General features: G+C 41.5%; 1 protein-coding gene across 5 annotated transcripts in view; it reads left to right on the forward strand.

Annotated features, from left to right (window-relative positions):
• The window catches only part of TEX2 (testis expressed 2), a 113234-nt gene that overhangs the window by 73173 nt on the left and 16564 nt on the right, over window positions 1-23497 (forward strand). For all 5 annotated transcript variants that reach the window (XM_089477001.1, XM_089476964.1, XM_089476972.1 and 2 more), the window contains exons 3-8: window positions 6697-6897; window positions 9306-9645; window positions 13138-13385; window positions 16010-16153; window positions 17338-17437; window positions 21927-22059. In XM_089477001.1, the coding sequence (XP_089333127.1) occupies window positions 6697-6897; window positions 9306-9645; window positions 13138-13385; window positions 16010-16153; window positions 17338-17437; window positions 21927-22059 (1166 nt within the window). The remainder of the gene's footprint in view (window positions 1-6696; window positions 6898-9305; window positions 9646-13137; window positions 13386-16009; window positions 16154-17337; window positions 17438-21926; window positions 22060-23497) is intronic.

Genomic DNA, 23497 nt, shown 5'->3' on the forward strand with positions numbered 1-23497 from the left:
GGACCTGGCATTGCACAGGAGCAGAGACAGGGTTTGTGGCACGGTTGGAATGACCCTCAGGTCCTTTTGGTTAGGAGGGGGACAGGAAGGAGAGAGAGATATTAAGCATCGATCTCGCCTTCCTCTGTAACGCAAGTCCACACTCCTACCGCCATACCTCCCCCTGCCCCACACTACCTCAATAAGAGCTCCACTCATGCAAAAATTACCCTCTACCTCCCCAGCCGAAGGATTCCCCACATCCATATCCTCCCCCCGCTGCCGAACAGCAGTAAAGACAGAGATATGACACTACAGTCATTCTCTGTCTAAGCTCTGGCACGGACACGATCCTCTTGCCCTTGCGCCGCTGCAAAGATGCGCAGCTGCGCAGCTGCGGAGGTGTGAAAGTCCGGTGTTCAGTCCGTGGGCGGCCCCCCGGGCCGGTGCGCAAATGCGCACCTCCGACAACCCGGGGAAAGCCGCCCGGCAGCAACATAGTTCTCAGCAGGAGTCCGGTGGCAAGGGGAGGCGTGACGGAGGAGGAGACTAGGCAAGCTTGCTTTGTACGTGCCGCTGCCCCGACGCGGCCCCCCGGGCCGGTGCGCAGATGCGCACCTCCGACAACCCGGGGAAAGCTGCCCGGCAGCAACACAGTTCTCAGCAGGAGTCCGGTGGCAAAAGAGGAGTCTTTTGCTATCAATAAGAGACGATTTTAGCATTGTACCTGTTGTAGCCTTTTAACAGACAAATGATGCCCTTGTACCTTGTAATTCAAGGACTCCATCTTATGAAATGTTTTTATGAGTCCAGGGACTGCCTTGCTCCTTGATTTTAGTTAGGCAGAGATGCCAACTTTTGTATAGAGAACAACCCCCTCCCATGCTTTTGTGCAGCTGTCTTTGATTCTTTGAATATCATAGAGACAATCCTTGTATGGTTCAATCTGTACAGCAAAGCATTGCTGAGCTATGCTTTGTACTATAGGAGCAAAGAGATTTTGGCATGAGGCCCTCCAGATATCACTGAGTCTGCAACTCTCATGACCGCTCTCCTTTAGCTGTGTTGGCTAGGGAAATAGGTAGGAGTTACAGTCCTGGGGCATGTTGGAGGACCATTTATTCCCCACCCTGGCTTATAGACATGTCAGAATTATAGGTTCCAGTATACTGAAAGCATGTTGTTCACAGCTAGATTGTGACAACTGAAAAGGAAATGAATGGAAGAAAATAATTGGAGCTAGGCTCCTGGGTGTGTATTCCTCACTGTTGATTGTCAGTGAATTCCTGAGATGAAGTGGAACTCTTGCCTGGTCCAGTTCACCCAGTTGCTTCTATGTATTTGCTGGGGCACACCCTAACTTACCTTCAGGGCTAGCAAGCAAGAATCTCAGCATGATATTTACATGCCTTTTGAACACTCAAGATCCTTTCGGTTTGGGGGCAGGCTAATCACCACAGGCTTTCTTTACTCTTCTCTTCTATCTCCCGCTCATACGGGAAGCTAGACTGCATAATTTGTTAATTTATTCTTCTATCTCCTCCTCATGAAGGAAACTCGACTGCATAGTTTGTTAATTTACTCTTCTCTTCTATCTCTTCTGTCCTATCTAACGTCCACTCCTCCTGTGCCATCAGAACCCCCCCTCCCAATTCATTTTACTCCCAAAGGCCCCTTGGGGAAGAACTTTTCCACAAGTTCTGGGGGTATTGTTAGGAAGGATCAAATTAGGGGAATTTACAAGAGACGTGCCCTAACAACGCACGCAGAGGGGTCGGGTCCCTATGTGTATACCAGAGGTCATCTAGTCCAGCCACAAGAAACAGAGACTCAAATGCCAAAGGAGGTGCGATTAAAATATAAACATTTATTAAAGCCACACAACAAAAGGGATCACACACACACACATTCAATGCTAAAGCATGGGAGGGGAGAGTTCGGGAGTAAAGGAGAAAGAATAGAGGCACCGTTGGGATAATTACCTTAGGAGTCTTCTCCAAAGCGATGGATGTGAGGGATGGTGAATGGTAAGACACAGCCGCGGGAACGGGGAAAGTAAGCGGTGGCCGCGGTGGCTTAAGAGCTGAATTCTGGCGGGCAAAGTTAACAAGAGGCCCGGTGACAGTGAGCTTGGCTTCGCTCAAGTGATTTCAGTAGAGCAAAATGCTCAGGGAATGCAAGCTTGGAGCAGGATGCTCTAAAGCAGGGGTAGACAACCTTTTTGAGTCGGGGGCCAGGTTGCTGTCCCTCAGACAACTGGGGGGCCGAAGCCGGGGGTGGAGCTTCCACCCTCCAGGGGCGGAGCCACATGCCGGGGGTGGAGCTTCCACCTTCTGGGGGCGGAGCCACATGCCAGGGTGGAGCTTCCACCCCCCAGGGGCGGAGCCACACACTGGGGGTGGAGCTTCCACCGAAGCATCATCATCATCATCATCACCACCACCACCACTATCATTGTTACAGCAGACCTTTGTTACAGCACTTTGGAAAGTCACACTGTCTCACCTTCATAAATAATAAAAATAATGAAATGAAATAAAAAACAATAATAAAAATAATGAAATACAATAAAAAGCAATAATAAAAATAATGAAATAAAAAAACAAAAATAAGTGTTATATATTTTTAAAAATTAATGGAAAAACCCAAGGCAGACCTGAAATGACTCACCTTTCCACCTCCTCCCCCTCTTTCTCATCCTCCTCCTCTTTCTCATTGAGAGGGCATTTTGCAGAAAGAACACCCAGGGCAAGTAGTAATAATAATAATACTAATAAAGTTACAAGCAAGGAAATTACTAAAATGCAATTGAAAATAAACTGAAGCAAGCATGCACACAGTTTCAACCCAGAAAAGCCACAAGTTGGCGAGAGAGCATTTTGCAGAAACAACACCCAGCTAACCCCCTCCCCCAATGAACCAACCTCTCGCCTTGCTGTGGCTGCTGCAGCTGCTGCTCTGGCTCCCTTTCTCCCTCGCTCTGTACTCCTTCCTTCTGCCTCCTCCTACTTTCCCTGCTCTTAGGGAGGAGGAGGAGGAGGAGGGCGGAGGGCGAGGTGGAGCCTGCTGCAGGCCTACTGCAGCCCCTGGAGCCCTGTTGGAGTGCTCCACGGGCTGCAGCGGACCTACTAGATGGGCACCGCCATTTTGTTTTTCAAAATGGTGGCCGAAGTATCGCATGACCTTTGCCATCCTGAGGTCACGTGAGACTTCGGCTGCCATTTTGAAAAACAAAATGGCGGCCGGAGCGGCGCGAAAACGGGGGAAATCGGCAGCAATCGGCGGCAGGACTGCGCAGGGGCTGGTAGGAAGGCCTTGGCAGGCCGGATCCGGCCCGCGGGTTGCAGGTTGCCGACCCCTGCTCTAAAGGCAAGGAACTCAGGCTCGGAACTGAATCTACAAGCCCACTGAAGGCTGGAATCGGGGGTCCTTATATACCCCTGAACGTATCCTCAGGCTATGGCTACCTGGTGAACAAAGGTCTTGATTGCTATCTTTTGTCTAATCATAGAATCATAGAGTTGGAAGAGACCGCATGGACCATCCAGTCCAACCCCCTGCCATGCAGTAAATCTAAATCAAATCATCCCCAACAGATGGCCATCCAGCCTCCGTTTGAAGACCTCCAAGGAGGGAGACTCCACTACACTCCGAGGGAGTTTGTTCCACTGTCGAACAGCCCTTACTGTCAGGAAGTTCCTCCTAATGTTGAGGGGGAATCTCTTTTCCTGCAGCTTGCATCCATTGCTCCAGGTCCTAGTCTCTGGAGCAGCAGAAAACAAGCTTGCTCCCTCCTCAATATGACATCCCTTCAAGTATTTAAACAGGGCTATCATATCACCTCTTAACCTTCTTTTCTCCAGGCTAAACATCCCCAGCTCCCTAAGTCGTTCCTCATAGGGCAAGGTTTCCAGACCTTTCACCATTTTAGTCGCCCACCTCTGGACACGCTCCAGTTTCTCAATGTCCTTTTTGAATTGTGGAGCCCAGAACTGGACACAATATTCCAGGTGGGGCCTGACCAAAGCAGAATACAGTGGCACTGTTACTTCTCTTGATCTAGACACTATACTTCTATTGATGCAGCCTAAAATCGCATTGGCCTTGTTAGCTGCCGCATCGCACTGTTGACTCATGTTCAACTTATGGTCTACTTGGACTCCTAGATCCCTTTCACATGTAGTTTCATTCAGCAATGTGTCACCTATCCTATATCTATGCATTTCATTTTTCTGCCCTAAGTGCAGTACCTTACATTTCTCTGTGTTGAATTTCATTTTGTTAGCTTTAGCCCAGCTCTCTAGTCTATTCAGATCATTTTGAATGTTGATCCTGTCCTCTGGAGTATTAGCTATTCCTCCTAATTTGGTGTCATCTGCAAATTTGATAAGTATGCTCCCAATTCTGTCATCCAGGTCATTGATAAAGATGTTGAATAACACTGGGCCCAGGACAGAGCCCTGTGGGACCCCACTGGTCACTTCTCTCCAGGCTGAAAAAGAGCACCCATTGGGTTCGGCCGGTCAACCAGTTACAGATCCATTTAACAGTTACTTTGTCTAGCCCACATTTTACAAGCTTGTTTGCAAGAATATCATGGGAAACCTTGTCAAAGGCCTTACTGAAATCAAGATATACTATATCCACAGCATTCCCTTCATCTACCAAGCTGGTAATTTTATCAAAGAAAGAGATCAGATTTGTCTGGCATGACTTGTTTAGCTTTTCTGACTTTACCCCTGCACATGCCTGCTATTTCTTTGAATTCCTTTTTTGTGATTTCCCCCTTTTTCCATTTCTTATACATGTTCCGTTTCAAACTTAACTCGGTTGAAAGTTCCTTAGTCATCCATCCTGGTTTCTTGAGACACCTCCCATTTTTCTTTCTCACTGGAATTGTTTGAAATTGTGCCTTCAGTATCTCTCTTTTGAGAAACTCCCATCCGTCCTGAACTCCCTTCCCTTTTAGGATTTCTGACCATGGGATCACCCTCAATACTTCTCTAAGTTTACTGAAATCCGCTCTCCTAAAGTCTAGAATGCGTGTTTGACTATGCCTGGCTTCTCTTTTCCATTGTATAACAAACTCCAGGAGAACATGGTCACTTCCACCTAATGATCCCACCACTTGCACCCCATTAACCAAGTCATCCTTGTTGGTTAGGATCAGATCCAAAATAGCTGACCCCCTTGTTGCCTCTTCCACCTTTTGGACCATGAAATAGTCTTCCAGGCAAGTGAGGAATTTGCTAGACCTTGTGGATTTGGCTGAGTTTGACTTCCAGCAAATATCAGGATAGTTGAAGTCACCCATCACTACTACATCTCTCTTTTCTGACTGTGTGGTCATCTGTTCTAGAAAGATATCATCCAGTTCCTCAGTCTGACTTGGGGGTCTGTAGTAGACTCCCACCGTAACATCCTTGTTGTTTCCCTCCCCTTTAATTTTTATCCAGATGCTCTCCATCTGGCTTCCATGATTGCTATCCTGGATCTCTTCACTGGTGTAAATGTCCCTGACATATAGTGCTATTCCTCCTCCTTTCCTGTTTGGCCTATTTCTCTTAAAAAGGTTATACCCCTCTATTTCCACATTCCAATCATGAGACTCATCCCACCAGGTTTCAGTGATGACTATTATATCATATTAGCTTTGCTGTACTAGGAGTTCATCTTGCTTATTTCCCATGCTCTGTGCATTAGTGTAGAGGCATCGCAGACCACGGGTCCCATTTACTTGTTGCTTGTGCAAGTTTATTTGCCTCCCACTGTTGGGTCCTTGCACTTTTTTTTCTTGTTTCCTCTATGTCTATTTGACTATTTTCTCCAGCCCTTTCGCCTTCCTTAATATTGTCTCCCTTCCCCTCGGAACTCAGTTTAAAGCCCTCCTGATCAAGTTCTTGAGACTGTTGGCAAAAACATTTCTTCCAACTGGCATGAGATGCAACCCGTCCGTTGCAAGAAGTCCCTCCTCATGGAACCGCAGCCCATGATCCAAGAATCCAAATCCTTCTCGGCGGCACCATCTGCGAAGCCAGTTGTTCACATCCGCTATTTTCCTCTCCCTTCCTTCCTAAGCTGAAACCTACACAATGTATACACAAAGAAGGGGTCTGGCACCTTTCAGGGGAAGACAGATATCTAGATGGCAGAGCTGTTAAGACAATCACTCGCTCATTGAGAAGGAGGCTACCTCAATTGTCCTCTCCTCTTTGGGCAGCCTGCGAAACTTGTAGGGCAACTCCCAAAACTGCTTGCTCAAGGTTTAAAATGTACCTTTTTTCCTGTGACCAAGCCTAGCAAGCTTGCTGGGTACGTGGTCGACTCGCTCTTAGGGTAATGGCGGCTTGCGATGGGGTCAGTCAGGGGTCATGATTTTTGATCTCTTGGCACCCAAAATTTATATAAAACCAAACTTGGTAACAGTATGGACCACAAAAAGGGCTTGTGAACAGGGCTGCATATGTCTTCTAGGCCACACTTAAATTAGTCTTAAATTAGTGTACTTCTAAATTAGCTCCTTTGGGATTATTTGGGATACTAGTGCCTACTTAACTTTTACCCTGCTTCAAACTTTTCCAATTTCACATCTTGGAGCTGATGATACTTAGTAATTGTTTTCATTTAGGCTTTTGGTGGCTATTATTTTTAATTTGTCTTAGGAATCATTATTAATATAGAATTGTCTTTTAATGAAATGCCTGTGTTTTTTTCTAGGGCTGGATGAATGAGATCCATAACTATGACCCAGAAACCTACCATGCTACATTGACTCACTCGGTCTTTGTGAGGCTTGAAGGAAGCACCCTGAGACTTTCAAAACCTAACAAAAATATTTCTAGAAGGGCTATTTACAATGAAGCCAAGCCTGAAGTCACCTACATTAGCCAGAAAATTTACGACCTTACAGACAGCAAGGTGAGTTCTATTTATACTCAATTGTTGATTCCCTTTGACAATTAAATATGGTTTGGATTTTTTTGTGTGTCAATTGCAGATTTTTCATCTGACAGCAGAACAGGCTATTTTGAATGACATGGACTGCGGCCAAGTAGAAAATTCTACGTGTTTGTCACAATATCTACTTCTGTCCTTTTTTTTTTTTTAAGAATGCTGCTTTCTCTCCCCTCTTATCACACACATGTACAGAGGACTAAAATGTATACTATTCTCACTATATTTTCATAGCCATTTATTTCTCATCAGTCCTGTTAACAGTTTTTGGTCTCAAAGTTTTGAACAGGAATGGGACAGCTTTCCAAAAATGTGGGGTTACATTTCCTTCCTGTGACATCTCAGGGCAGCCTTCTCATCTTAAGATTTTAAAAACATTTTAGGGAGGGTTTTTTATAACTAAAAACACCTTGCACATATTCCTCTGGGGCATTTAGAGGCCAGTCATCATATCCCCCTTCCCCTCCAGCTCTTTCAGGTCAGTGGGAGATTTTATTAGACCAGGAGGTAAACTGGATGTTTTTAGTAAAATTACTTTCAAAAACTCTAATGTAGGCCACTGAAGGGCCTTTGGGGGCCTCAAAAGTGGGATGGATGCAGTCCATGAGCCTCACTGTGTCCACCCCTGGCAATTTGTTTACCCAAATGGAATGGGCTTTAAAAAATTAAGAGCAAAAATACTTCAGAGCATTAGGGTGGTATGCTTCAGTGATTGAACTATGAGTTCTGAGTTAATTAAAAGAATATAATTAATCAAGAATAGATTACCCACATGTACTGTTCTCATATGTGACATTAGTCTCCTTTTCCTAAGCACAATTTCATTTAGGGATGAAGTTACTGTGCGCCTCTGGAGGATCTTTGCTCTGTTCTTCAGCCAAAGAATGTTCCCAGAGTGGTTTACAAAGATCAGTAATAATATAGTCCCTACCTCTTGCCTTAATAATCCAGTACATGACACAAAAGGAAAAGAGATTGACTGGGAGGGGAGGAAAGCTAATTCAGGCACATTTCCTTAGTTACAAAATTCTTGTGAAGATCTTGATGAACAAAAGAGCCAAATGTTGCTGCTCTTACTATACAGCTGATAGAGTGATCTTATTTCTTTTCTTTTCTTTCTTACTGGACATCAAAACTATAAAACCAAACAGTTTTATTTCTTTGAACAACTGGATTTGACAAAAATTATGCTTGGTTGTTTGGATTTCCTGAAAATAATTATACAAGTATCACTCTTTGAATCTAATGGAGAGCGCTTTCTGATAAAAGCTTATATCAGGATAAAAGTGTTGTTCTCTAAGGAGCCACATGACCCATTATCAAAGAAGACTAGAACTGTCCAAATAAAATGATTAAGTTTTCTGTAGCTTGGTTTGGGCTTCAAGTATTCCGAGAGCATGCAACTTTAGGGACTGCTGTGTTTATTGTGTAGCAACAGAAAACAGTACAGGTTTCAGTCTGTTTGACTTCTCAGGTTCAGGAGCCAGTTCTAGCCAGCTCTTGCTCAATGAGATGGATGCTTAAGTTATTTTGGAAAGTTTGAAGTGGGTTGTTAAAAATGAACTGAGGACCCTTAACATTACAGTGAGACTTTGTTTTCACTGTTTGTAATTAGGGAGAGTGCCAAATTTCAGAAATTAAGGGTCAGATGGAACTGGAAAAATTTTTTGGACTAACTCCCAGAATCCCCTGGCCAACATAGTAGGGACTAGGGAGTTACGTTTCCTGGGAGGGAAGAATTCACACTGTTGCAAGATAAACCAGCTCCTGTCTCCTGAAGTGCAGCTTCACTGACAAACTGACAACCTTCAGCATGTCCTGTTTGCAACCTTCCTTTCTGCTTCTTTCCCAGTTTACATCATTGCAAGGGAAAGAAAGTAACAGCAGCAGGACGCTCAATCTGAGGGTGGCAGAGGGGTCATATTAGCTCTTCTGTGCCTGTTCTTCCCAAATTTTCAGAACATTCAGGAGGAAAGGCTGAGCTTTCTCTGAAGAAAGATCTCAGAAAAAGCCATGCCTCTTCCAAAATGTTATGGCTGAGAGTGGCTTTGCCTATTATAGTTAGTCCTCCATATTCAGTGATTCTGCAGCCATGTATTCAACCAGCCACAGCTCAAAAATATTCGGGGGGGGCGGGGGGGGGATCCAAAAAGCAAACCTTTTCATATAAGGGATGCCATATTACTATGGAGTTGTATATAATGGGACTTAAGCATCCATGGATTTTGATAACCACAGGGTGGTCTGGAATCAAACTTCAGCAGATACTGAGGGCCCACTATACGGTGTTTGCAATAGATTATATATTTGATCAATGCATACTCTTTTCTAGTGAGATAAATTCTGAAACTGTCTCATAACTTGTCTTCCAGATTTACCTTGTCCCCAAAACTTTGGCTCGGAAACGAATTTGGAATAAAAAGTATCCTATATGCCTTGAACTTGCGAGACAAGATGATTTCATGGCTAAAGCCCAGTCTGATAAAGAGACCTCAGAAGAGAAACCGCCTGTTGAAAAAGTGGAGCTAACCAGTGAAGAATCCAAGAAACTCTCTCAGGATGGGGCAAGGTCCATTACTCAAAAGGACCAAGTTCTTTATCTCTTTGGAAGGACTGGTAGGGAGAAGGAGGAGTGGTTTAGGAGATTCCTTTTGGCTTCCAAATTGAAATTTTATGGAAAAAAGCCAATATCTGTGTGTGGAAACAAACCAGGTAGGATTTTTTCCCTCAGCAAACTCAAAATATCAGCTTATTAAAGATTCATTGGAGTTTTATACTCCAGAAGGAATATTGAATATTCAGTGTGTTAAATAGAACATGTCTGGACTAACATCTTAGGGCAATTTAACTCATCCTGGAGTATTTCTGAATTTTATAACCATTTTTAAGAATACACATTTTTTATAATCTGTCATACATGGTTTCCTTCATTGAGAAGAAATTGAGCTTAGCGTATCAGTTCACATTGGAGTTTACAAATTTCCCGAAGGTAAAATATGAAGTCATGTATACATGTTTGTAGTGCACAGAAAATTCATTCTTTTCTCTGCATCCCCAAATTCTATTTTTTAAAAGGGGGGGGGGGTTGTCAGTGGGCTTGGAAAATGTTTTGAACTGTTTTAAGAGTTATACTTGCTTTTCTCAGGTGTGTGTGTGTGTGTGTCCTATGGATCTTGTGAAATGTGGCATTGATGTTTCAGGATGATCAGAGACATGCCCCTCTACCTTCAGAGAAATAGAAAACAGAGAAGCCCAATGCATGCATATGACATGAATCAATGTTCTAAAAGTTACATTAGACTAGCAACCAGTGTTTAGTGATTTTAAAATTGACATGTAGCAAGCAGCCATTAATTTTTAATAAATCCTTTTATCTCATCCTTCCTCTCCTATTACAAATCTTTCCTCCCTGTTTAAAAGGTTTATGGAACAAAATGTTTTGAAAGGTTGTAGCTTGCCATAGTACTTAGATTAGGTCTGGCTCTATAGAATAAGACAGATGTAGAATCTAGAAAGTGGGCCATAAATGAACCTTCCAGCAGAGCTTCAAGTATGGTAATAATACAATATTATCTTGATGGATATGGAGTCAATTTATGTTAAGCATTTAGTTACAAGAATATTAGTAATACTTCAATTGTATATTTTACTAAAGATGGTTCCCTGTCTTTTCCTATAGTTTACTATATTCCCTGCCATAGTTCAAAAATATTTTTCCCATTACCTCTGGGGCAAAATGCTTAGATGATATGTAAAATATTGATATTAATATAAATCACAGAACCATGGAATCGTAGAGTTGGAAGAGACCACAAGGGCCATCCGGTCCAACCTCCTGCCATGCAGGAAATCTCAATCAAAGCATCCCCGACAGATGGACATCCAGCCTCTGCTTAAAGACCTCCAAGGAGGGAGACTCCACTACACTCCGAGGGAGTGTGTTCCACTGCTGAACAGCCCTTACTGTCAGGAGGTTCTTCCTAATGTTGAGGGGGAATCTCTTTTCCTGCAGCTTGCATCCATTGCTCCAGGTCCTAGTCTCTGGAGCAGCAGAAAACAAGCTTGCTCCCTCCTCAATATGACATCCCTTCAAGTATTTAAACAGGGCTATCATATCACCTCTTAACCTTCTTTCTCCAGGCTAAACATCCCCAGCTCCCTGAGTCGTTCCTCATAGGACGTGGTTTCCAGACGCTTCACTGTTTTAGTCGCCCTCCTTTGGACACGCTCCAGTTTCTCAATGTCCTTTTTGAATTGTGGTGCCCAGAACTGGACATATTCCAGATGGAGCCTGATCAAAGCAGAATACAGTGGCACTATTACTTCTCTTGATCTAGACACTATACTTCTCTTGATGCAGCCTAGAATCACATTGGCCTTGTTAGCTGCCGCATCACACTGTTGACTCATGATCAACTTGTCTACTTGGACTCCTGGATCCCTTTCACACGTAGTCTCGCTCAGCCACGTATCCCCCCTCCTATATCTGTGCATTTCATTTTTCCTCCCTAAGTGCAGTACCTTACATTTCTCCATGTTGAATTTCATTTTGTTAGCTTTGGTCCAGCTTTCTAGTCTATTCAGGTCATTTTGAATGTTGATCCTTCCCTCTGGAGTATTAGCTATTCCTCCTAATTTGGTGTCATCTGCAAATTTGATAAGTATGCTCCCAATTCTGTCATCCAAGTCATTGATAAAGATGTTGAATAACACTGGCCCCAGGACAGCGCCCTGTGGGACCCCACTGGCCAGGCATCCTCCTTTTTTCAGTGGCTTGGTTTTGGAAATTCCACTGTTTTGACAGATCTAAATTATAGCCATGTATTGCACTTTTGAACTCTGGTCTGTTCTTTCAACCACTACTTGGCATGTTGTTTTGTCCCCTTCTCAGTCAACTTGGTGTCATCTAATGTTCAGTCTTGTATTTGCAAGCTAAAAGAGAATTGAGTTCTGCTTTTCAACAAATTACATTTTTTGACAGTTCTCCAGTCCCTAGCCCGTCAGATAAGCAGGGGCTTCCCATTTACACTTTTCCCATGTTTGCATAACTTACGGAAGTAATCCTTCACATCATGATTCATAAATGGACAACTTGTGGCCCTGCAGGTGCTGTTGGAATGCAACTCTTATCAGCCCTAGCCATTATTGCTGACATCTTAGCCAAAATCATGAAAGTTATAGTGTTACAGCTGGAAGGCCACACCCTGTTTACCCCTAATTTAGGAATTATTTCATTCAGAATTTCTTTTGCAAAGTTGAAATTAATTTATTAATTTGTTTGTAATGTAGATCTGAGATTTTTCTTCTCAGAGCTTGGAACACCTAAATTTTGGACTGCAGCTCCCAGTTTTCTCCAGACATACTGCTTCAGGAATTCTGAGAATTGTGGTCCAAAAATAATTTTTTCAAGCACTGCTTCTTACCCTAAATGCAGTGGCGTGTAGCTTTGGCTCCTCACTCACTTTGGTCATAGCTTAACTCATCTTGATGTGTTATGAACTTGTACTGGAACTGAGTAAAAGGATTCAGAAATCATAGAATCTTTGTGGAAGAATGTGTATAGGTTTCTCTCCGCGATTTGTGAGCATATGGAGCTGCTTAGATCACAAAGAAGCTCTGATTTCCTTGCTTTCATATACTGGATTCATTGGGCTTGGACAACCATGTTGCAGTTTTGGCTGCCTTCTTACTCGGGTTTTGTGTGCTCTGTGCTTCTTTATGGTTCCTTTCCTTTCCAAGTCATAGTTGATTCTTACAGTTGCCAGAATATATTTTTCTAATTAAGAAATAGATGCTTTTTAATTCTTAATTTATTAATTTATTTAATACTAGGAGCCAGTTTATTTACCATTTGCCTTAGGCACCGTATTGTGAAAATTCATATCTGTTTAATTAATGATTAAAAGTACATGTATAGCAGATGTACAAATGATGTCTCCAGTGGTATATGTGGCTGACTTAAAATCAACTTCTAATTAACAGTAGTCTTGAATAGATAGTTTGGAATATGTTGTGTCCCTTTCAACTGTGAGTGGATAAAACCAAATACTTGCTCATTGTCTTGCTGTACAAAAAGCCTTATGGTCATTGCATTTCAGTGAAGTATTAGCATCTTAAACTTCTGACTTTCAGGTTCATTCAGTTTTGTATTTAATTACTTATTAATTGCTGACTTTTTTCTCTTCCCATCCCCATTGTATTTAGGATTCTTGCCAGCACACAGTAGATCCAATAGCCAGTCTGGAGTTCTTACACACAGCCGTAGTAGCAGCAAAGGAAGTGTAGAAGAAATCCTTTCCCCGCCAAAGCAGAAGGAACTGGCAGCTAGCACAAGACAAAAAATGTTGCTGGATTATAATGTATATATGGCTAAGTGTATTCCACAAGAACATACAAGCCCTGTAGCTAGTCCTGTTCAAAGTGCCGAGAGCAGCCCTTCAGTTGTGAAGAAGGTGAAGTATATAGTTACAGTGTTCTTCCTTGAAATGTTACGGTTACCCTTGTTGACAATGGTGTGTTTTTCCATAAGCTTTTGCAAAGTTCTGTCTGTATGGTCAGTGTTTTCTGTCTACACTGACACTGCCATTTATTGATTTCCATAATATGTCTCCTCAGCAGCAGCTATACTGTTTATTCTATGTAATAGTTAAATTTATACTGCCACCCATTAACAGATTTTACCCTTACAGGGTAAAATGCAATTCATACACAATATTAAAAAATGCCATAATTAAAACCACAAAAGAATGTGAGAAATGCATCATAAAACTTTCCTTTCTAGTGAAGAAAGAATGAAACAAATAGGAGCTCAGATCTAAAAAGATATAACAAGAGTAAATTAATGAGAATCTGGGATTTATAATGATTATGATTATTTTAAGTATTTCTGTATTGCCTTCCAATCCACAAGGCTCCTGAGATTATGAACAAATAAAACCAGTTTAAACAATACAAAGATTAAAAACATTTTAAAACACATTAAAGTATTTTTTTAAAAACTCCTAAAAGCCTTCTAAAAACACTCTTAGAATCCAGTTTTGAAACTGTTAAAATTTCAAACATGGAATGCCTTGCAGAACAGCACTGCTTTGGCTGCCCACTGGAAGCTTAAAAGACATGTAGCCTGCCCAACTTCCTTGGAAAGAGAGTTCCACAATTGAGGTGCTGCTACAGAGAAAGCTCTGTTACATGTACCCACCAACCTAACAATGGGGCCTCCTCTGAAGATCTAAAATTTCTGGCAGGCTAATATGGAAGGTAGAAATATTTTGGATATCTTGGCCCCAGTTCATTTAGGGCTCTATAGATCAACATCAGCACCTTGAATTGAGCTCAGAAACTTATTGGAAGCCACTTATACCAGTGTTATGTAGTCTCTAAAATGCACACCTGATACCAGTCTGGCCACTGCATTTTGCCCTAGCTTCAGATTCTGAACACTTTTCAAGAGGCAACTAAGGCACTTTACAGACCACCCAAAAAGGGCGGTCTGCCGGCGCCGTCATTTGCTGCGCAGAGGAGCCCCAGCGGCCAAACCATGCGACTCCTCCATGCAACAAAAAAGAAACTGCAAAATGCAGCTTCTTCTTTCGGCGCGAAAATGGTGCCACAAGTCACCAATTGCGCACTTGCGGCATCATTTCCACTGTGCAACATGCAGACGCTAGGTGTCCACGACGTCAAAATGGCAGTGCCCGTGTAGAACGGGCGCCACCATTTTGTACGTGCTCGGCGTGTACTAGGGTTAGGGGCGTCCAGAAAGGACGCCCCTTTCTAACCCTACTACATGCTGAAAACATACTAGGGTGCCCATCTGTAACGGGTCTAAGTCATGAACCACTGGCCAGATCAGTCTTCCACAAGAAAGAGTACAAAGAAGGATTTACATTCTCCACCAGCTAGTTGGCCAGTCCTCTCTGGCAGCTCTAATTAGCCTTGATAAGTCTAGCAGACAAGTGGGTGACCTCATGTGTCTTGGTGGCAGGAGCCCTGGTGGTACAGTGGTTAAATGCTGGTACTGCAGCCACAAGGTTGTGAGTTCAGTCCCAGTCTGGGGCTCCAGGGTTGATTCAGCCTTGGCATTCTTCCAAGGTCGCTAAATGAGTACCCAACTTTTGGGGGCAATTAGCTTACACATTGTAAACTGCTTAGGGAGTGTTTAAGCGCACTGATAAGAGGTATAGAAATGCTAATGCTGTTGTCCCAAGAACATGTCCACATCATCATCTTGAAAAACCTGAAACTTATCCATCAGTACTAGACATGTACATGTCTGAGTTATCTTCCCAGACTCTAACATGAAAAGGGGGTGAAGTTACAAGGAAGGCTGTTCCAAAGAATTTTCAGGCATTTTCTCCTTAGTACCCATCCCTTCCTCTCACATAGTAAGGACATAAGCAGAACAGGGTCATTATTTGTCATTTCCTTCACTTAAGGGTAGCAAATAAAGGGGGTGCATATGTAAAGGAGGTATTTGTGTTTTCCACAGCCCAAAGGTGACATGAATGAACTTTTTCAATACCATCTTTACCAGTTTAAGTAAGAACACAGCACTGGGGCTGAACAGTACATTGACACAATCCCATTTCAGTCTCAGCTTCCCAGCACAGCACAGGTGGAGGTACTGGAAACTGGTGCAGTAGAGTACGTTGTCAGAAGGATTTCCAGTCTCCAGTCTCATTATTAAAGTACAGGTGGATGTTGGTTGTCCCTAACAAGTTCAGCAGGGTTCTTCGTAAATGTATCAGTATTTCCTCTGGCTTCCAAATAACTTAGTTATTGCAGAATCTCTTTCTTCTGCTAGCTCCTGCTGTTTGTTAGGATTTCACAGTTTGCTAAAATGTCCTGTCCTCAAATAATGTATGATTTTCATTGGGGAATAGTGCTACTTAAAGTACTCAAAATTCTTACGTTTTAACTTACTATATCATTTGTATAAATAGATTCTGGCTAGTCTGGGAAATCTTGTGTTGTTTCCTTTGTACACAGTAGTCAAGATGAAATTGACTGAAATTTCCTTTGTAGATTTGTGAAAATTGCTAAAAGTGGGAAATCCTTGTTTTCTGTTTTTGAACAGTTGCCAGATGCATGTTGTGAAGAAGAGGAGCAGGAAGCATGGGTAAATGCTTTGCTAGGAAGAATCTTTTGGGATTTCTTGGGAGAAAAGTACTGGTCTGACATGGTCTCCAAGAAGATACAAATGAAGCTTAGCAAAATAAAGGTATGAACACTTTCCCACATGTTTGGCCTACCAAAAAATAAATAATAGTTTGTGCACTGTAGGATGTTACCTTGCCCCCTTGTGCCAGGTTAACTGCCTGTTTTGCTTTGACCTACAGGGAAGCTTGTGTAGCTTGCTTAACCATGACAGAACTTGGGAGGTTTCCCAGCCATGGGTTCCTTTCAGAAGTCTAAAACAGCCTTCAGGAGGTCTTATATTTCTGCTTTAGTCTTCCTGTCAAATTTCTGGGAGTACTTTGTGTGATTTATTCATCAGCTTCTTTGTTGAAAGCATTTTTATATTGCTCTTCAGTTGAAAAAGGCTGCCAGACAGACATACAAACAATCATTAGTAAGATAGTCTAGGCCAGATGTAAGAATTGTGATGGGTCTGAAATCCAGTTTTATGCCTTTGGAACCTTTGGGAGGAGAGTGTGCAGACTGCCAAAAATGTGCCCCCAAAGTAAAGAGGATGTGGCTGCATGTATGGTCTGACTTTGCGAAAAAAAAGTTTTTGTTTTTTGTTTTTTAGTGTTAAACAGTACAGTGGAAACCTACAACCAATGTAAAAAGCAAACTGCCAGTCTGGGAGCATGCAGTTCATGCTTTCTTTGACCAGATAAAGGGCAGTCTGGGGCATCTGGAGTTGCTGGAGGAATGCAAAAACTGAGCCTTCATGTGGCTACAAGGATGTAATTTGCCTGCCTCTGGTCTAGGTTCTAGAGAGAATATTTCTCCATGGACATGCCTGTCTGATAGAAAAGCCTTCCTAGAGCATGCTTTCTGTCAATTGGTTTGAACTGCCTTTTTAGCCAAGTAGGTTGACTTGTTGTTTGGTTGCTGTTTTTATTGATTTGTATTTCTACTATACTGTTCCTACATTGCGTATTGTGTATACTACTGCAGGCATGTCTCATTGGAGAGTCGGCTGTTAGCTACTAGAATACACGTTGCATTACATATGTTGGAGACATTCACTTGATCTCCCCATTGTTAAGGATATTGTACAAACCAGTGTGGTGGGGGTAATTGCAGCCATGAACACTGATCCCCAATGTTTCACTAAAAGCTTGTTGTTTATGCTACTTTTGCAAGAGTTGGTCAGAAATATGTGTATGGCATATCATGTTCACCACTCCTGTTTTAAAAAAAGGCTCCATTCTCCCTTCTCCTTTTACTTTCTAGTTGCCGTACTTCATGAATGAGTTAACACTAACCGAGCTGGACATGGGAATTGCTGTGCCGAAGATCCTTCAAGCCTACAAACCTGCCATTGATTATAAAGGTAATATCTTAGATTTTTAATGCTGAAGAATGCTTTAATAATGAAACTACCTGACATCTGCCTAATGATATAATGTTGTTTCTAGTTAATATTTAAAGGGGGCGTTGTTGGGCTATGGATGTGATGTTAATGTATTTCCAATTTATATAGTATTGTAAATTGCAGAGAGGCACCTATATATGTAAATGCTAGGTAGATTTAGATTTTCCTTATTTCCTTTATATGGCGGTTCATTTTCATTGGTTTTGTATCCTTTCTGAAATTTTACACTCTAGAAAAATTTCTGTTTCTGAACTTGAAGACTTTTATGCACTTGGCTTATGAAAGAAGGCTATTTTACATCCAGAACGCGGGGGGGGGGGGGTGAGGCGGGAAAAATGGGGAGCACCTTTCACCATTTGAAGGGAGGATATTTTAAAGAATGTCATACATACACTGCATTTCTGGCTCCTCCTCTAGTTAGGAATTTCCCACCAATATCATGTGATTAACTAAAACTGTGTGCTAAGTGTGATTGGGTTCTATAGCAGAAGATGGTTTGACTGAGCCAAAAATTAAAAATGGGCAGCATTTCTATGTCACAAGGAGACGGAAATATGTGTATGTAGACATTAGATGGGTAAGGCAGTGCTTCCAGTTAACCATACTCAAATTGCCTCCTGTGGCACAGTGTACATTCTCTTGTGTGGCACTTTAAAGCCTGAGACTTCAACAAGTCAGTTTCTTAATCATGACCCTGGGATGCAAAAATGCTATAGCTTTGGACTGCATCAGAAACCCACCCACCCATCCTGTCCCCGCTTTACTGCTAGATAGCCATGTTCCAAGATGGTATCAGCTGTATTCTTTGTTCACAAATGTGCACCAATTTATGTGCATCACATTTTGGAAGAAAAATGGGATATAAATCCAATAAATACATGTGTTGTGCTGACATTTTATCTAGGTGTGCTCTTATATTTTATTTTCAAATGGATCAAAAACATTAAAAACACACAGTGAAAGCAATCTGACTAGTTGAAGTGGGATAGAAGAAATTAATCTGTACTGCATGGAAAACACTATCTTCCTAACCTCAGCTCTTTTAAAACCACTGTCTGTCTCTTGCCAGTTATTGTATTGTTCTATTTTTATAAGGGAACATAAAAATACTTGGATATACTGTACTGCACACCTACTTTTGATCCCCTGAGCTGATACATTTATCCAACAGTGGAAAATTCTGATTCAAAAGTGTTCTCTCCCCCCCGCCCCCGGATAATAATCTGATTGATTTGTTAACACTGATTATATTGTAAAAAGAATTGTTGATATTTAGAGTGTACTGACTCATGGATTACATAAGTGGCAGTTTTAGGCTACATGTGAAATCTAACTTGCTCTTTATTCCCTTTCACTTCACCACTGAAATCAGAGGAAAGTTCTCTATTTGGAACTACTGAGTTCTCTGCCCACTTTGGAGAATATAAAATGGGCCCATTCTAAAATGTTAAATTAACATATGACTGCCTTTTATTAGTAATTAGCAATCTGGTTGTTCATAAAAGCCTACCTCCTTTCCAGAGAATATCTGAAAGCAGGTGAATGAAATCATGGCATGTATGCTATATAGACTCTTGCTGGTTTCGTACCATTCTGTAGAATCTTCTCACTGTGGTTTATTTGAGGAAATTGGGCTTTTCTCAAAAAAGAAGTTCTGTTTTTCCACTCAGAGAAAATACTGTTGTAGTTAGGATTAAGTGTATTCCATTACAAGTTCAAATTATTCTTTCCTGTGGAAATGGGCTGCTCCTATACTTTGCAGAGGAATCTCCAGTTTGAATTGGTTAGATGATTTTTACCTAGATCTTACATTATTCAGGAGGTAATGCAAGTGGCAGTATGTTATCTTTGTGCAAACCTCCACCAAGGCCAGCAAATCCCTGGCACCCACCCACACAGAAAATTAGTCACTCCACTCCACAGACGCTTACAATGTTTTGAGTCATAATTCACTCTCTTGCACCAGTTTTTGCTAGCAAGTATATTTGATTCTGTTTCCATAGAGGCATCCCTGAATCATTTCTTTAGATATGCTTAAAATGATCCTGAATATGGAGGGAGTTACTTCCAGTCACACAAAATTATAGTGGTGCATTTTGACCCATGCAGAGTTGGCAGGTGCCAGTAATTGTCGTCTGTGTTCACGTACCCACTGCTGGTAATGTATGTGAAGTCATTCAAAGAAGCATAGCGTCAAAAAATTAAAAGCTGGTTCCAAGTGTATCATACTGAAGAGATTACTTTTATCTATTAAGACTCCTGAGTGGATGTTAAACCTTTTGACCACTTTGTTATTGCTCCCTCTTAAATGTCTGAGAACTTTGGTGGTGGTGAGCTTGCTCCAACACACGAAAAGGTGTTTTCTTTAATTTCTAAAATGTGTTTTCAAAGCTGTTGGCTCTTCCAAAAAGAGGCTGGTCCTGACAAGCAGAAAGACTGCTGCAGCATGATGGTTTCTTGCTGCTGATCATTTTTTAAAAATGCTTTTATTAACTAAGATTGGAACATTAACAAATGAAAAAATAGAACAATAACCACAACTAAGCAACTAATCTGACAAGAACATATCACTGTTGTTTTGGCCAATCTTAATTAAATTTTTCTTTCCAAAACCTTGGCATTTGCGGAAAAATGTTCAAGTGTGTTGGACCCTTCGTTTAAAACAGAATAAATGGATGCCAGGTAAAATAAAATCTGTCTAAGCCTCTGTTTCTGCTGCTTCTTATTAAAGAACTTATTTTCTTTGTTGAGCCTGCAGGTTAGGCATAGAAAGACAGACAGAATGTTTTAAAAATAAAGAAGAAGGTATTTTCACATACCCAGTAAATGTAGCTTGTAAATCTCAAGAACATATTCTAAAAAGCATTCTGTTGCCATCATATTTCCTCCAACTGCATTGTGAATCTGCAGAAGCCCTGAGATGCTATTTCTTTTCATTTCCTGTTTTCATTAGGGAGACAGGAACGGTGTTTTGAATCTGCTAAGAGGCCGTTTATCTCTCTGCCTCACAGATGTTTTCTAAAGCTTCCTCCTTTGTAATTGTGGAATGTTGCACAAAGGAAATCAGAAACAGTACAATTGCAGGCAGTTCTGTACATCTAGTATCTTGAACTCTGTACCTGTCTAAGATGAATGGGGAAGATATGCGATTTCAGATATTTCAGCATTGTGACCTGGATCCAAATGTCTGTGTGGGCAGCTCTGCTGATGCAGTTGGCTTTCTCTGTATACTGTATACTGGAGCAAGAGGGAATCTTTATGAGAGTACAAGGAGCAGGGCCAGCCCTCCCATTAAACTGGGTGAGGCAGCTGCCTGAGACAGCTAATGCTGAGAGCCAGTGGTGGAAGCCTCCCAGCTATTCTTGATCTTTCCTGCTGCTCCCTTCTGCCATGCAAATTGCCTTGGGCCCCTAAACTCGCTTGATGCCTCCAGCATACTGAATGGCACTCTCCCATTGCCATTACTAATGTAATTTTCAACTGCTAATCCAGACAGCCTCTGTACATAAAGAGGGGGAAATCTTGTCCTTCAGCTCAGACAGCAAAATGTCGTGGGCTGGTCCTGACAGGGAATTGCAGTTTGGGACAAAAGTGGCTGGTTTGGGTGCCTCTATGTGGTCCTAGCCAATAATGGTGGACCTAATTTTAGTGAACTACCTGGGTGTGAAGAGGCAGTAGTGTCAAAAATGTGGCAGTTGTAATTAAACCAGTGATAGCCAATTATTTTTGGCAAAACATCTCTGTGTAAAGTCTAATCAATAAATACTGTGCCACTGAAGCAGGTAGTGCAATATGTATCTTCACCACTACACCATTTTAGTCATTTTGCCTCCTATATCTTGCTTGGTAGAGAAGACCTGGCAACAACATAAAGTTGAATCTATACCTTACATAGGTTCAGTTAGCCTCTTGCTATTGTTTATAAAATTATTGTGCAATAACATTATTCCCCCTTTGTTACCTGACCTGAATTGCCAGTGCAGCAAGTTAACCATCTGTGGATTTAATAATTTGAGCAGGAGCATCTGTCATAAAATAAATAAATAAATGAGTCTTCAGAATTCCTTGAAGTGACAAAAAGCAAAGCTGGCTGCTCTTAATTGAATCACAGTCTTTTTTTAGGGGTGTAGCTGGCACTCTCAATTTTCAAACAAAATTAATCAAGTAAAATATCATTGTGTCTTGTTCCAAGGCCAGCGTGGCAAGCACCAGCTGTACTGTTACAACACTTCTAGGCATGCATGCACATTATGCTAGTGTTTGTAAATTTAAAAACCATTTGTTTAGTAAGGATAGTCATTGCTTGCCGTATTGCAAGACATTTGTTGTAAATGAGGAAGAGATCAAATCTGGTTATATAAAAGAAAATGTCTGCAAACAGTATTTCCTGGGTTGTGTGTCCTGTTGTCAATAATACTTAAAAGTGATGTTTTCTTAACAATTCTAGGGATTTGGATTGACTTGGACATTTCCTACAATGGGTCTTTTCTAATGACCCTTGAGACCAAAATGAATTTGACCAAACTTGGGAAAGAGCCTTTGAGTGAAGCCCTAAAAGTTGGTGAAATTGGCAAAGAAGGGTAAGAAATACTTCTGCTACCATTATGTTTTTTATTAGTATACGAACAGCTCAGTCTGACACAAACAAGCAACTTAACAGCTTCATTCTATGAATGAACTAATGAAGAAATTCTTTATTTTTAATGAGTGATTTCTGTTGCAGTTATGTGGAAGGTATTGTTTTTATGTAGTTAAAACTGATTTAAAAGTACGTTAAAGCATGCTTGATTAACATTTTGTATGTTCTGGCAAGGATAGTGTGATCTTCAAACAACCTACAAGTTGTTGTTCAGGTGAATTACTAGATGCCAACCTCTTAGAGTTAGTCTGCATGATTAAAGTACTCTTCATTCCAGCTGAATAGAATGCTGTGTGGCCACATATGATTTGCAGAATTTTGTGCTTTTGACAAGGCCCTCTTGAAAACATAAATCTCTACAGAAAAAAGCTTTGTGGGTTTTACCAGAGTATCTGTGGAAATTCACAGAAATGTGCATTATTGCACATGTGGATATGCAATTTTAGTAGAGGGAAGGTGAATAGATGCGAATTTTCCCAGAAATGTGAGGCCAATTAACTGTCATTGTTGAATGTTCAAAGCAGTTCACATAATACCTTATTCAGCATTAGTATACTGTATTGTGATTCACTTAAGCAACAGTTCATTGAATCAGAGGTTAATAATCTTTCTCTTCTCCCTTTAATTTCTAGACTCCCTGGTCTAAGTATATATGGGAGGCAAGGAGGGGGGGAATTATGCAACACTTTTATTACCAATATAGATAGATAGAGAGAGAGAGACAGAGAGAGAGAGAACTGTATCTTTGTACGTGTAAATGTACCTTTATAAATGTATCTTTGGCTGTACAGAGCAGTACAGTATATGATTGTTATTTAAACCATGAAAGGGCAGCAAAACGCAACAAGACAGCAACCTTCCTTTTTCTCGCTTTCTCTCCAGCTAATGCTTTTTTAAGGTTTTGGTGTGTGTATTTTTTCCCCCTCTCCTCTTTGGCTTTGCCGTCTCCCACCTCTTCCCATGCTGGAGGTTGCACTTGTCCACATAATCAGAGAATAGGCAGCCGGCAGTAAGGCTCCCTCCCTAGATCCATTACACAGACACAGAATATTGCACTTTTGGCATGGTATCTTAAGGCTCATGGGGAATATTTTGTTAGAACAAAATGTGGCTGAGAAACACAGCACATCTATTATGCATGCAAAATCACTGAGAATATGTCTCTTGTACTTGTGTAAGAAGGAGAGTTTATAATTATGGTAAAGTCCCTGTTTTTTCCTTCCCTTCAGCCATATTCTTTTCCCATTGCATCAACATTCTTGGGTTCACATTCTATGTGAACAGTAGGCATGTATTTGAGTCACACACAAAAGATTATATTGATCTTTTTTCTTAACCCCCCCCCCCCCAAATTCCCTAATATTCTTGCTTATATCTCT

The sequence above is a fragment of the Sceloporus occidentalis genome, unplaced genomic scaffold, assembly GCF_023333645.1.
Source record: "Sceloporus occidentalis isolate IW3139 unplaced genomic scaffold, rSceOcc1.0.p SCAF_1, whole genome shotgun sequence".
Classification (NCBI taxonomy): domain Eukaryota; kingdom Metazoa; phylum Chordata; class Lepidosauria; order Squamata; family Phrynosomatidae; genus Sceloporus; species Sceloporus occidentalis.